At 40.8% G+C, this 12803-nt stretch overlaps 1 protein-coding gene across 3 annotated transcripts in view; it reads left to right on the plus strand.

Moving 5' to 3' along the window:
• Positions 1-12803, plus strand: part of PIK3C2G (phosphatidylinositol-4-phosphate 3-kinase catalytic subunit type 2 gamma) — a 307432-nt gene that overhangs the window by 242478 nt on the left and 52151 nt on the right. For all 3 annotated transcript variants that reach the window (XR_007776329.1, XM_050967900.1, XM_050967911.1), the window contains one exon: positions 4251-4326. Coding sequence is in view for 2 of the 3 variants with exons in the window: in XM_050967900.1 (XP_050823857.1) it covers positions 4251-4326 (76 nt within the window). In the remaining variant the exon portion in view is untranslated. Of the gene's footprint in view, positions 1-4250; positions 4327-12803 lie in introns of those variants that run through there.

Consider the following 12803-nt stretch of genomic DNA (forward strand, 5'->3'; position numbering starts at 1 on the left):
CACGGTGCCGGATCGCACCTGCTTCCGCGGCCGGGATTAAAAGGGCTCTGGGCTCTCCGCAGTGGCGGGGAGCTCCAAGCCCTTTAAATCCCGCCCACAGCTCCAGCGGCCAGGCTGGGGCCAGGATTTAAAGGACTTGGAGCTTCCTGCCACTGCTGAGAGCCCAGAGCCCTTTAAATCCTGCCCACAGCTCCGGCAGCCGAGCTGGGGCTAGGATTTAAAGGGCTCAGAGCTCCCCGCCGCCACGGGAGCTCTGGGCCCTTTAAATTCCAGCCCCAGCCCGGCAAGGCTTGGGGCTTCCACGTCTGCCTTTAAATCCCAGCTGGAGCTGCGGTGGGGATTTAAAGGACCCAGAGCTCCGTGGCAGCTAGAAGCCCGGGCCCTTTAATTTGCCCATGAGCCCTGGGGGCTCCCAGCCACCTCTGCAGCTGGGAGCCCCAGGTTGATTTAAAGGCCTTGGGGCTCCCATCCACAGCCGATGCCCCAGGGCCTTTAAATCTTGAGAGGCCCTGCCTCTTCTGGTTGAGGCCACGCCTTTTCTGGGTCAGGCCACGCCCCCCTCAGGACTCCAGCAGTACCGGTAAGTCCTGTAAGTTACTTTCACCCATGCATCTTTCTTTTACTTGAGCAAAGAAATCCCTCATAACTATAGTGGTTGTATAACCTCCAGGGCCAAACTCTCCCCTCATGTACATAGTGGCATAAATCCAAAATAACCCAGTGATGTCACTGGAGCTACTCTGGATTTACCAATACCAGTGAAATCAGAAAATGGCTCCAGCATTCATTTCATGGGGTCGCTCTAATGTGATGGAAATAATGAGGGTCTGAAATGTGTGGCTCTCTTGAATTTTCACTTTTCATGTACACACTGCAATCAAGCAGAGCCAAAATGAATAGGACTCAAAGTCTCTTTTCTTCCCCTATCATTTCCTGAAGATGTCATAGCTGCAGCAGGGTCAGTTTTTTCTGATTTATTTCTTTCCTGCTGCTTCTCTGGCCTGTTGAACTATAACAGAAGCATGGGAGTTCTCTGACTCCAGACCTACACAAACACAAATAGAGAAGATAGGCAGACAGCTGAAAAAACAGATCAGGTTGATTCTTTTTCTACTGGAATTATTGCTGGCTGGAAATCTGACTATGATTAATTTATTTGCCCAAGTATTAAGATAATTTTTGCTTAGGCTCCTGTAGAGATGCCTGGCCAAAGTCTACTGTGTTACACCAGTGCAAGTCCAGAATATATACACTGAAGTCAGTGGAATTAGGAGTTCTAGATTTATACCAGCGTACCTGAGAGCAGAAATTTGGTCCTTCCAATTTTAACAGCTGAGCATATTGATGAATTCTGAGCAGAGACACACCCACAGCTCAGGTACATAGATTTCCCTAATAGAGTATTCGACTTTTTGATTCAACCAGGTGAACATCAACCATTAAACTTTACAGATTATATTTTTATTAGATAAAAATAAGACCAGTGATGGGAGATTTGCCCAAAATTCCTAGTACAGGCATTGTTTTAAGGGACTTAAACTAAACTTACTGACCTGGGAAGAATATTTCTGTCTGTGAAAGAGTAGTTGAGTGTTCCTGGTCAATTCAGTCCTTGGCTTATATTGAAATTAACAACACAGGGGTCAGTTACTGCCACTCATGATGATGTGTCTTTGTAACATGGAGAGGTGGTCATGTACTGAGGCCTCCAAAACCATTTGAACAACGCCAAACAATTCTGATCATGAGCAGTTAATCTTTAATGGAATGCAGATGCTCAACCATTTACAAAACATACTATATGTGTTCATTTAACATGTGCTGTCTCAGGCTCTAATACATCAGTCTGTCCCTGTTCAGCAAAGCACTTAAGCACATTCTTAAGTCCCATTGACATTGACTGCAATTAGACTTAAGCACAAGCCTAAAGTTAAGCAAGTGTTTGTGTCTTGCTGAATAGGGATGAACCTAAGCATGTGTTTAAATTATTTGGTGAACTTTTCCTTAGCCTTGGCAGCATTTTCACATGCCCTGTGTGTGCTGCCCAATCTGCCCTTTGGTCCTGGGCTGTCAGAGGCACTTTTTTTTCCTTTTCACTTGTCAACACTAACCTTTCTTGTCTTCCTATTTCTGTTGTTACCATGCTGGGTATGTCATTGTTCTCTCTCTCTCTCTCTCTCTCTCTCTCTCACACACACACACACACACAGCGCAAAATTCATGCCTTGAAATCAATAATGGGGCAAATTCATGCCTTGAAATGAATAATGAGGCACCAGGGATGAACGGTGCCCTTTATGTTTATGCCTGTCATGGGATTTTGCAGCATTTGCCATGTGCTCTTAAATGATCCTGCAGGTACTAGTGAAAATGAGAACTTGCAATTATGGTACCCTGAAATAACCCTCTGCTCTTCCCACTCAGTACTCTCCCTGTGTCACTCAGTAAAGAATTTGTATTTCCCTTTCAAATGCGTTAACATACGGTATTCTTCCTTCTGCCTCCTCATACCTGTCCTCTCAAGTTTGTGAAGGTAGGATGACTACATACATTTATCTGCTTTCTTTTCATACTGTTAAATAAGGGGCGAGCTGCCAAAAGTATACTTCTTCAAACACTGAGTCTCCCCATACCTGCCTGTAGACACTTATGCTGAAAAAGCAAATAAGGGTCCCACAGGGAATAACCCTATTGTTTAATAAAAGTTCAAGATGACACTACTACCTGAAGCACTGCATGTGTTGACATGTGAGATGAAAGTTACTTTGTGGTTGTCAACCCTCGGCATTATCTGGAGTACTGGCATTTTCTTGCTAATCACTTCTTCTCCTATTCGAATCAAGGAAAAGTGACAGTGTTAGAAGCATTTTGGAGATTTTATTTTTCAAACAGCAAAAACAAATGTCAAAATAAATCCAAATTGTTAAATCATATCTGAATGCTGAGCATATGTTCCTTGTTCTTCTGTCTGCTAATCCCAGATGTTAATTGCTCTAGGAGCTACATTTGTCATTAAGCTCTTCTTTTTTCTGCTTTTGTCTCTTGCTGCATTTTGTCAAACTGAAGCGGGACATGCTGTTGATAAGACACATCTTATTTCTCTTAGCCCTGTAAAATGCTGATGACATTTGAATACTGGAATCTGAAAAGGCTCTTGTGCAGCATCCAGTTTGTTATAGTGTCAATCCTGGTAACACTGGTATAAACGTGGCTAGTCTAACCACATTAAAGCATGGACAATCTGACATGCTGCTTTATGAAAAAGCTAATAAAATGCAATTACTGTCCAGCTTTGATTCAGAACTCTTATAAGTATTCATTTTGAAATTCACGTTTTTATTGCACTGCACAATATTTGAGACCAGGGGATTTGGCTTATTGCTTTACTGGTCTAAAACTGAATTCAACTACCTTTTACATCTGTTTACTAGAGCACTGTGGGTCAGTTAACACAAGAAAAATCTGTAATCCAGCACAAGAGGTGAGGCCTCTTTAAACAATGTGGTGAAAAATGATCCTCTTCTTCCAATTTGCATGTCTGACCTCTGTCAGGAAGTTAACTCTTTATTAGCCTTGTTAGAATGAGAGGGTACAAACAGCCAACAGAAGACATTTGCACCACTTAAGTTATGTGGTGCCACAGGCCTTGTACTGGTCCAGTGCCTGGGGTGAATTTCACCTTGCGTGCAGGGGACCAATGCAAGACCTTCTGCACCACTTCCTCTCCACAGGAGGGCTATACAGGGGGTGGTGATGAAATTTTTTGCAGCATGTTTACCAACTAGAAACACTAATCTGAGACAACGGTTTGGCCATGGTGTGGTGAGGCATGCTGACGGGAAGAAGCAAAGACGTGTACAGAGCGGGATGTCTCATGGGGCCAAGGTGCAACTCCCTCAGGTGTTCTTCTTTCCTGCTGCCCAAAACAGGGGCAGCATGCACCCTTCTTAGTGCCTGCTGTCAAACCCAGTTTTTACACAGATGGCCAGGTTTGTGATTACACCCCATTCAGGGGTGCAAATGTTCATCTGGATTCATAGAGCAACATCCAAGGGAGTACTAGGGCCCTATCCTGCCATGTGGCCCTGCAATGGGCGGGAAGAGGCTCCCCTTTCCTGCTTATTCCTCTAGTTCATATGCAAGAGACAAATCAGCCAGGTGCCATTCGGGGCCAGTGTTGGAAAATGGAGCACATCTCCCACCCATTCACAGCATGTAATATTTCTGTTGTTTTTTTAATTTGATTTCAGAATGAGCATGTCCTCGGCTTTTTCCTCGATGGGTCCAAAACCGACTGGCTAGAAGAATCTGCACTTGTTAGCCTAGGTATGTAAATTATTAATTTTGATCACTTTAAGAGGGAATTGGTCTTGGTAACACTGAATGCTGCAATGCAGAGGTGGGTCTAACCGAACCCACTGGTAAACGTGTTTTTTCTTCGTAAATGTGAGCATAATAACCAGTAAGTAATCAGTTCACTTATTTCCAGAGTCGTAGAAGTTCATACAAATATTTTTTGAATACAATCTGCAGATCCCAACTGGTTTTGATGTCCCCTCCCCCACCAGTTGTATTATTTCTAGGTATACTTACGTCATAATTAAAGTAAATATATATTTACACTTGAAATAAACTAGGCCAGGAACCTTTTTTTCTTAAAATCCTTCTTCATATAAAAATCTTAAGAAGGAGGATTTGAGGTATGACAAGGTATCATGCATGCGTTGAGACAGGGGAAGAATAATGTATGCTAGCAGTGATCTGTCAACAAGAGTATTTCACAATGAGTGGGGCATGTAAATAACAGAACATGTGGTTAATCTTGCTTAAGTATGCATTATTACTTATAGAAACAGCACTGCTATATACTGCTCCTCAGTAATTAATAATACTCTGAACATTGTTTCTTTATCATGTCTAAATTCCTAACCACCTCCCTCTTCTGTCCTGAAGCCCCACCAATGAGCTATCTTCTTGGCTTTGTTGTTACCTTATGCCGACTCTTAGCTCATCTTCTGCAGTCAACTTGGGAAAGTAGGGGAAATAAAAGTTCATGCTGAAGGCCACAGTTCTGCTCTGCTTGCACAAAAACAGTTCAGCCATTTGCTGTGTATTCCAAGCTATAAGAAGGCTCCAGGGTACCAAGCTATTCACATTTCATAACTAAGTGGCTGCTAGTAATACCACATCCCTTCCACGTCCAATGTGCTTGTTCCTCTTCTTTACAGACTGAGGCTCTGCTCCTTGGCTATACCACTCTAGTGATACAAAGCAATTCTAATTCCATCTTAACCAGCCACTGGAGGATTCCCCTTCTGTAGCTAGATCATGTGGTGGTATAGAATTGCTATAGTGGCTCCTACTGCCCCTCTCCCTGCAGCACAAGAGACATGGCCAAGACATCTCTATACCCTATCAGTTCCCTGGTAATGTTTGCTCTGATGATACCTACATGGCCCAGGATTGGGAGGATGCAAAGCACTGACAAGAGAAAAGTTTTGTTGCAAAAACTCAAGCCAGACTTTTAATACAGCTTCTAGCCTGGGTTCATGGGCTATATTCTCTATCTCTCTATGGCTTCTTTTACTGTAATATCTGACTACCTCATAGTCTTAAATGTATTTCTCTTCCACACCCCTGAGAGATCAGGAACTACTGTTACCCCTCTTTTACACATGAGGGACTGAGACACTGATGTCACATGATGAGTCTGTGGAAGAGCAGGAACTGAACGCAGTGGACCATCCAAAAACTATTATATAGCCAATAGTACACAGGTTAAAGAAGAAAACCTTTCACTCTGAACTGGACTAGCATTTATTTTGAGTATTTAGTGAGCTACCAAGCTATCATATCTATAACCCAACCTGTTGGTTAACTCTTTACATTTTTATGGTGATGTGGGAGCCACGTAAGACTAGCCAGAGGGAGGGGAATACAGCAGATATACAAGTTAAGATCCACAGGCCTTTACTAATCGGAGAAAGGGGTGTAGGGAGCCTTTTGCCTGCACGGGAACTTAGCTTTCAAAAGTTTGGGAAATGATGCTTTCAATAAGCAAGGTATCTATGTCTTAGAGGACTATTCATCTCTAGTTACCCTAGAAAACAGAGAACATTGTAATTGTTAAAGATTTTGAGAGTAAGACACTCACATAGATTTTGCAGACTGAAGTAGTTAATGCCCTTTCTCTTTGTTCTAATGTCCAAATCCTGAGCTCTTTACTTGGCTATGGAGGGGAATTTCCCCCTGCTTGCACATTATTTGTTGTTTGTATCTCAGTAGCAGTCATAGATCAGGGCTCCATTATGCTTGGCATTGTACCAGCACAGAACACAAAGAAGGCCCTAAACTGCATACAGAGTAGCCACCTTCAGAGCACTGTTCCCTCAACTTCCTTTGGAAAATGGGAAGTGGTGTTTGTGGGTCTAGGAGCCCCCTGTCAGCCCCCTTTGACTTTATAGGAGTCGAAGGGGGCTGGCAGTTCTAAAAGATGTAATACTAGAGGCTCAGCATGATGCTATTCCAATGCAGAGGAAAGATAAGAAGAGCCACAAGAAACCAATGTGGCTGCACAAGGAGCTTTGTAGCTATCTAAAAAGCAAAAGGGATACATGCAGGAAATGGAACGACGTGCATGTCAGTAAGGATGTATACATGGGTATAGCACAAGTATCTAGGGACAAAGTCAGGAAAGTCAAGGCAAGGAATGAGTTACAACTGGAAAGAAGTGTTAGAGACAATAAGCAGGGTTCTACAAATATGTCAGACAAAAACGAAAGATCAGAGATGGCGTGTGCCCACTGCTCAGTGGAGAAGGTGAGCCGGTAATGGAAGATGATAAGAAAGTGGAACTGCTCAGTGCCTACTTTGCTTCACTCTTCATACAAAAAATAATGTGACCCAATGACTAGAGAAGTTGTTATAGAAAATAAAGGGAAATAAATGTAGATAAGGAAAAGTAAAGAACACAGCAGAGTTCTTCTGACTAATTTGAATGAATTCAAGTCAGCAGGGCCTGTTGCCATTTACCCTAGGGTTCTGAAGAAATCTCAGAGCCACTGAGATTTGCAAGCTTATGGATGATAGGAGAGGTACTGGAAGACTGGAGAAGGGCTAATCTAGTGCCCATCTTTAAAAGCGGGGAAAAAGAGGAGTTGGGGAACTATAGACCAGTCAGTTTGACCTTGATACCTTGGAAGCTACTAGAGCAATGTATAAAACATTCCATTTGCAAATACCTGGAGGATGAAGGGGTGATTACTGACACCTAGCATGGATTTACCAAGAACAGATCATGCCAAACCAGCTTGATTTCCTTCTTTGATAAGGTAACTGCTTTGGTGGATAGGGGGAATGCAGTGGACATAATATACTTGGACTTTAGCAAGACTTTAGACACAGTTCCACATGACAGTCTCATAAGTAAGCTGGAGAAATACAGGCTCAGTAGAACTACCTTTAAGTGGATGCATAATTGGTTAAACAACTGGAAACAAAGAGTAGCTATTAAAGGAAGGATGACAGATTGGAAGGAGGTCTGAAGTGGGGTTCCACAGGGATCTCTTCTGGGTCTTGTGTTATTTAGCATCTTTATTAATGACCTGGATGTAGGAATAAAGAGCATGCTGATCAAATTTGTAGGTGACTCAAATCTAGGGAGGATTGCAAATACTTTGGAGGATAGAATTAAAATTCAAAGGGCTCTTGATAAATTGGAGAAACTGGGCTATAGACAACAAAATGAAATTCAACAAAGATAAATGTAAGGTACTACACTTAAGGGAGAAAAACCAAACACACAAATACAGAATGGGGGATAACTGGCTTGGCAGCAGCACTGCTGAGAAGGATCTGAGAGTTGTAGTGGATCACAACCTCAACATGAGTCAATGATACAACGCTGTTGCAAATCTAATGCAATTTTGGGCTCCATTAAGAGAGGAATAGCACACAAGTCATGGCTGATGATAGTACCACTCTACTCAGTGCTGGTTAAGCCTCAGCTGGAGTACTGTGTCCAGTTTTGGTCACTGCTGTATAAAAAAGATATAGAGAAACTGGAAAGGGTCCAGAGATGAGTGACTAAAATCATCAAAGGGATGGAATGTAAGCTATATGAGCAAAGGCTGAAGGAACTGGGTATGTTTAGTTTGGAAAAGAAACATGATAGTGGTCTTCAAATACTTGAAGGCTGCCATAAGAAAGATGGAGAAAAATTGTTCTCTCTTGCCATAGAGGGCAGGACAAGAAGCAGTGGGTTCAAACTACAGCATAGAAAATTTAGATTAAATATCAGAAAAAATTTCCTAACTGTAAGAACAGTAGCACAATGGAACAAACTTCCTGTGGAAGTCATGGAATCTACTTCATTGGAGGTTTCAAAAGGAGGCTGGATAGTTACAACAAATCCTGCACCTTGGCAGGAGGGTAGATAACCTTAGTGGTCGCTGCTAACTCTGTGGTTCCATTATTCTCTGAGGAGAGGTATAGTGAAGCCCTGGGATTTTCCTGGCTTGAAGGTGGGCCCTGAGCATATTTTCAAGGAGTAAAGCCAATCCCTTTATTTAGTGGAGTGATGGTGTAGAAGGAGGGGAACTCTGTGTGGAGACACCTTCCCTCTTCCCTTCCCCCCACAGAGATTTTACTCCTTTTTTCTATATATGGGATGATTCAGGCCTCCATTTTTACTCTCTCTCTCTCTATTTGACAAAACTCCACTTGGCTTAATAAGAGTTTTGCCTGAGTGAGAACTTGGTGATTTGTCCTTCAGCCCTGTCTCTTAATTAGAATGAATATAAAAGAGAAACAATATCCCATAACAAGCAGATTATGAATTTTGATTGACAATATCCTTCACTTACATCACTTTAATTTTCAAAGATTATAGGTAATTACACTTATTAAAGAGAGTAAAATAGAAATTAAAATGTATGAATTTGTAATGTGCTCCTAGCAATGAAGAGCTTAAAACTCAGTGCCAAATTTACTTTGTCATGAATACACATGCAATATTCCCACTGGGATGCAGTCTGAAATATACTCAATATTGTATGCATCCCGGTAGTCTTAGCCTACTATGGGGGGAACAGATATCAAAAATGATTTTGCCTAAGGTGTTTCATGATGATCAAAAAAAGGTGTTATTTTGTGCAAAAATATCCATCAAAACGATTTTGATATTCAGTGATGTTGTTTATTCTTCTTTTACTGAATTACATTTGCTGAAAGTATTAAAATTCCAGATCATTCAACTATACACTGTGAAGAAATGAAATGGTTTCTGTCATTTCTAATGGTTCACATATAGGCCAAAGTCTGTGTTTGCACAATTGAGCGCAGCACCAGTGATGTCAGTAGGGCTGTGCTCATTTATACCAGCAGAAAAATAGGACCTATCTCCTTTTAAAACAAGAGACAGGCTCATTGAATGGGGAAATGTGCATTACACCTCCCCTATGCAGGCTTTACTCCCAGTGCTTAATGTGGGACTCAGCCCTAGATAGACCAGACTTCTGTACTATTCTTTGTGATACATGACAACTCTCTCTGCTGCACGTGCTCATATGTGCTTCTTGTTGTGTTCCTAGCATTTCATCTTTTGCAGGCCATCAGTATTTCTTGATGTCTTATGAGACGAAAGCTAGGAGAAAGGGTGTTAGGAGCTAATCTTTCAACAGTCGAGGACAGGAGGATTATAATTCTCTACCAAACTGTCAGTAGAGCAGTTGGTCATTTTTGCAGTATTCTACCTCAATCCATTCAAGCTGAACTGGTTCCATCAACCTTTGATGGTAGATCGTTAAAACAGGTCTTGAGAGGAAAGGTGTGAGATAAATGACATAAATTCACCCACTAAAGCTTATGCTCCAATATGTCTGTTAGTCTATAAAGTGCCACAGGACTCTGTCGCTTTTTACAGATCCAGACTAACATGGCTCCCCCTTTGATACTTGAAATCAAAGGATGTAGGAGATAGAATAAGATTTACCTACCTTCCAGGTGTACTGAGAAGCTTCTTTAGTTAGTGTTTGCACAGCACTTTCCTTTTATGCATCAAAAGATTGCAAAGTATTCTTCCAGGGTAGGTTCCCTCAAGGAGATTTGATCAATTTCTCTGTATCCATTGCCTTACTTTCTTAATTTCTCATACAACACAATGACTACAGTGCATGGTTTCTTTAAAAATTATGATTCCAGAAACATTGACAAGAACATAAACTAGGGCTGTAATTTGCTTTTAAAAATGGCCATCCAAATAAATAAGGGGAACACAAACACTGCAAATTATTCAGCCTGAAACTGCAATTAATTTCCAAATAAATTAGCATGTTTAGTTTTAAATAATCAAAAATAAATAAACCCAGGGAAGGAGCATCCACAAGTCATACTAAAAGAACTTGTGAATTCTATTCAGCCCTGGGGCAATGCTTTGGGCACTCATAGGAGCTTTTCCATTGACTTCAGTGAGCATAGGATCAATCCTTAGAAGTTAAATCTTGATTCGATTGAAGTCAATGGGAGTTCTGACTTTGTCTTCCATTACACAAATGTTTGGCCCTTGTTTATAAGAGAGAACCAACAGTGCACACCATCTTTTAACAATGCAGAACCCAAGCATGCGGGTCCACCAGCTGCTCCGTATCCATATTGGGCATCAGAGCAGGTGTGCGCCATTATAGTTATAGGTTGAAATTCTGGTCTCATAAAAGAAAATGGCAAAACGTCCATCAACTTCAACGGGACCACAATTTGGCACTGAATGCAGGAGTGTCTAAACTGTGACCTGATAGCCAAAAACAGCTGATGGCATCTGGCTGCTATTGCTGATTGTAGCTGATGGAAGTTGAAGGTGGTTAATGACTCAGAGGAGCCCCCTCAGTGCCTTGCAGAATCAAACTCCTTGTGTTTAGTTTTTTCCCCTTTTCTTCCTTGTGTTCAGTTCATTTTATCTGTGTTGTTAAATCCATTTCATATATACATTGGAAAAAGGCAAAAAAAAAAAAAGCCATGCTCATACCTATGGTGTCTGTTTCAGATCTCAGATTTTCATGTGATTAATATATGTATTTCCCCTGATCTATTGCACTGTCCTTAACCTAGTTAAACAATTTAATAAATTTATTTCTTACATATAAAAATGTCAATTGCAAGTGAAGAATTCCTCCATTGGATGGAAAGTTTCACTTTCTAAAACATTAATAGAACAGATACAAAAAGGGTGGGGCAAGACATGATTCTCAACTGAATTCTAACACTGTAATTTACGCTCTGAGATCTGATGTGCTTTCTAAACTTCTGAAGTTGACTTCTTGCAATTCACAGTATCAATAGAGCCCCCAAGATAATTGTATCCTTATGTTCAAACACAACTCCCTGTTTCATACTCAAGTATTCTATCCTCTGTATTGCTACAACTGCTTTAGCACAATTTTTATTACTATTTATGAAAAACTATTTAACCATTTCCGTTTGCTTCTAATTACCCAAGAGAAACACTGAACCTATGAAGTTCTGTAATTCATTGGATATTTTTCCTTCCCCTCCTGTCACTGTTTAAGTGATTCCTAGTGATGCTCACCTAGTCGCTATGCAATATAAGAAGGGAATAGATTGTTATAACACAATCATTCTAGCATTGAAATTAGGGCTGTCGCGCGCTTAAAAAAATGAATGGCATGCAATTAATCGCGCTATTAAACAATTATAGAATACCATTTATTTAAAAATTTGATGTTTTCTACATTTTCAAATATATTGATTTCAATTACAACACAGAATACAAAGTGTACAGTGTTCACTTCATATTTATTTTTTATTACAAATATTTGCACTGTTAAAAACAAGAGATGGTATTTTTCAATTCACCTAATACAAGTACTGTAGTGCAATCTCTTTATCATGAAAGTTGAACTTACAGATGTAGAATTCTGTGCAAAAAATCCTGCATTCAAAAATAAAACAATGTAAAACTTTAGAGCCTACTAGTCTAATCAGTCCTACTTCTTGTTCAGCCAATCGCTCAGACAAACAAGTTTGTTTATATTTGCAGAAGATAATGCTGCCTGCTTCTTGTTTACAACATCACCTGAAATTGAGAACAGGCATTCACATTGCACTGTTGTAGCTGGTGTCACAAGATATTTACATGCCAGATGCACTAAAGATTCATATGTCCCTTGATGCTTCAACCACCATTCCAGGGGACATGCATCCATGCTGATGGTGGGTTCTGCTCAATAATGATTGAAAGCGGAGCAGACCAACACATGTTCATTTTCATCATCTGAGTCAGATGCCATCAGAACAAGATTAATTTTCTTTTTTAGTGGTTTGGGCTCTGTAGTTTCCACATCAGAGTGTTGCTCTTTTAAGCCTTCTGAAAACATGCTCAATACCTCACCCCCTCTCAGATTTTGGAAGGCACTTCAGATTCTTAAATCTTGGATTGAGTGCTGTCGCTATCTTTAGAAATTTCACATTGGTATCTTCTTTGCATTTTGTCAAATTTGCAGTGCAAGTGTTCTTAAAACAAACAACATGTGCTGGGTCATCATCCAAGACTGCTATAACATGAAATATATGGCAGAATGCAAGTAAAACAGAGCAGGAGACATACAATGCTCCCCCAAGGAGTTCAGTCACAAATTTAATTAACGCATTTTTAATGAGTGTTATTAGCATGGAAACATGTCCTCTGGAAAAATGGCCAAAGCATGAAGAGGCATATGCATCTGGCAATATCTTGCAATGACGCCAGCTACAACAGTGCCATGCAATGCCTGTTCTCACTTCCAGGTGAC

The sequence above is a fragment of the Gopherus flavomarginatus genome, chromosome 1 (assembly GCF_025201925.1).
Source record: "Gopherus flavomarginatus isolate rGopFla2 chromosome 1, rGopFla2.mat.asm, whole genome shotgun sequence".
Classification (NCBI taxonomy): Eukaryota; Metazoa; Chordata; order Testudines; family Testudinidae; genus Gopherus; species Gopherus flavomarginatus.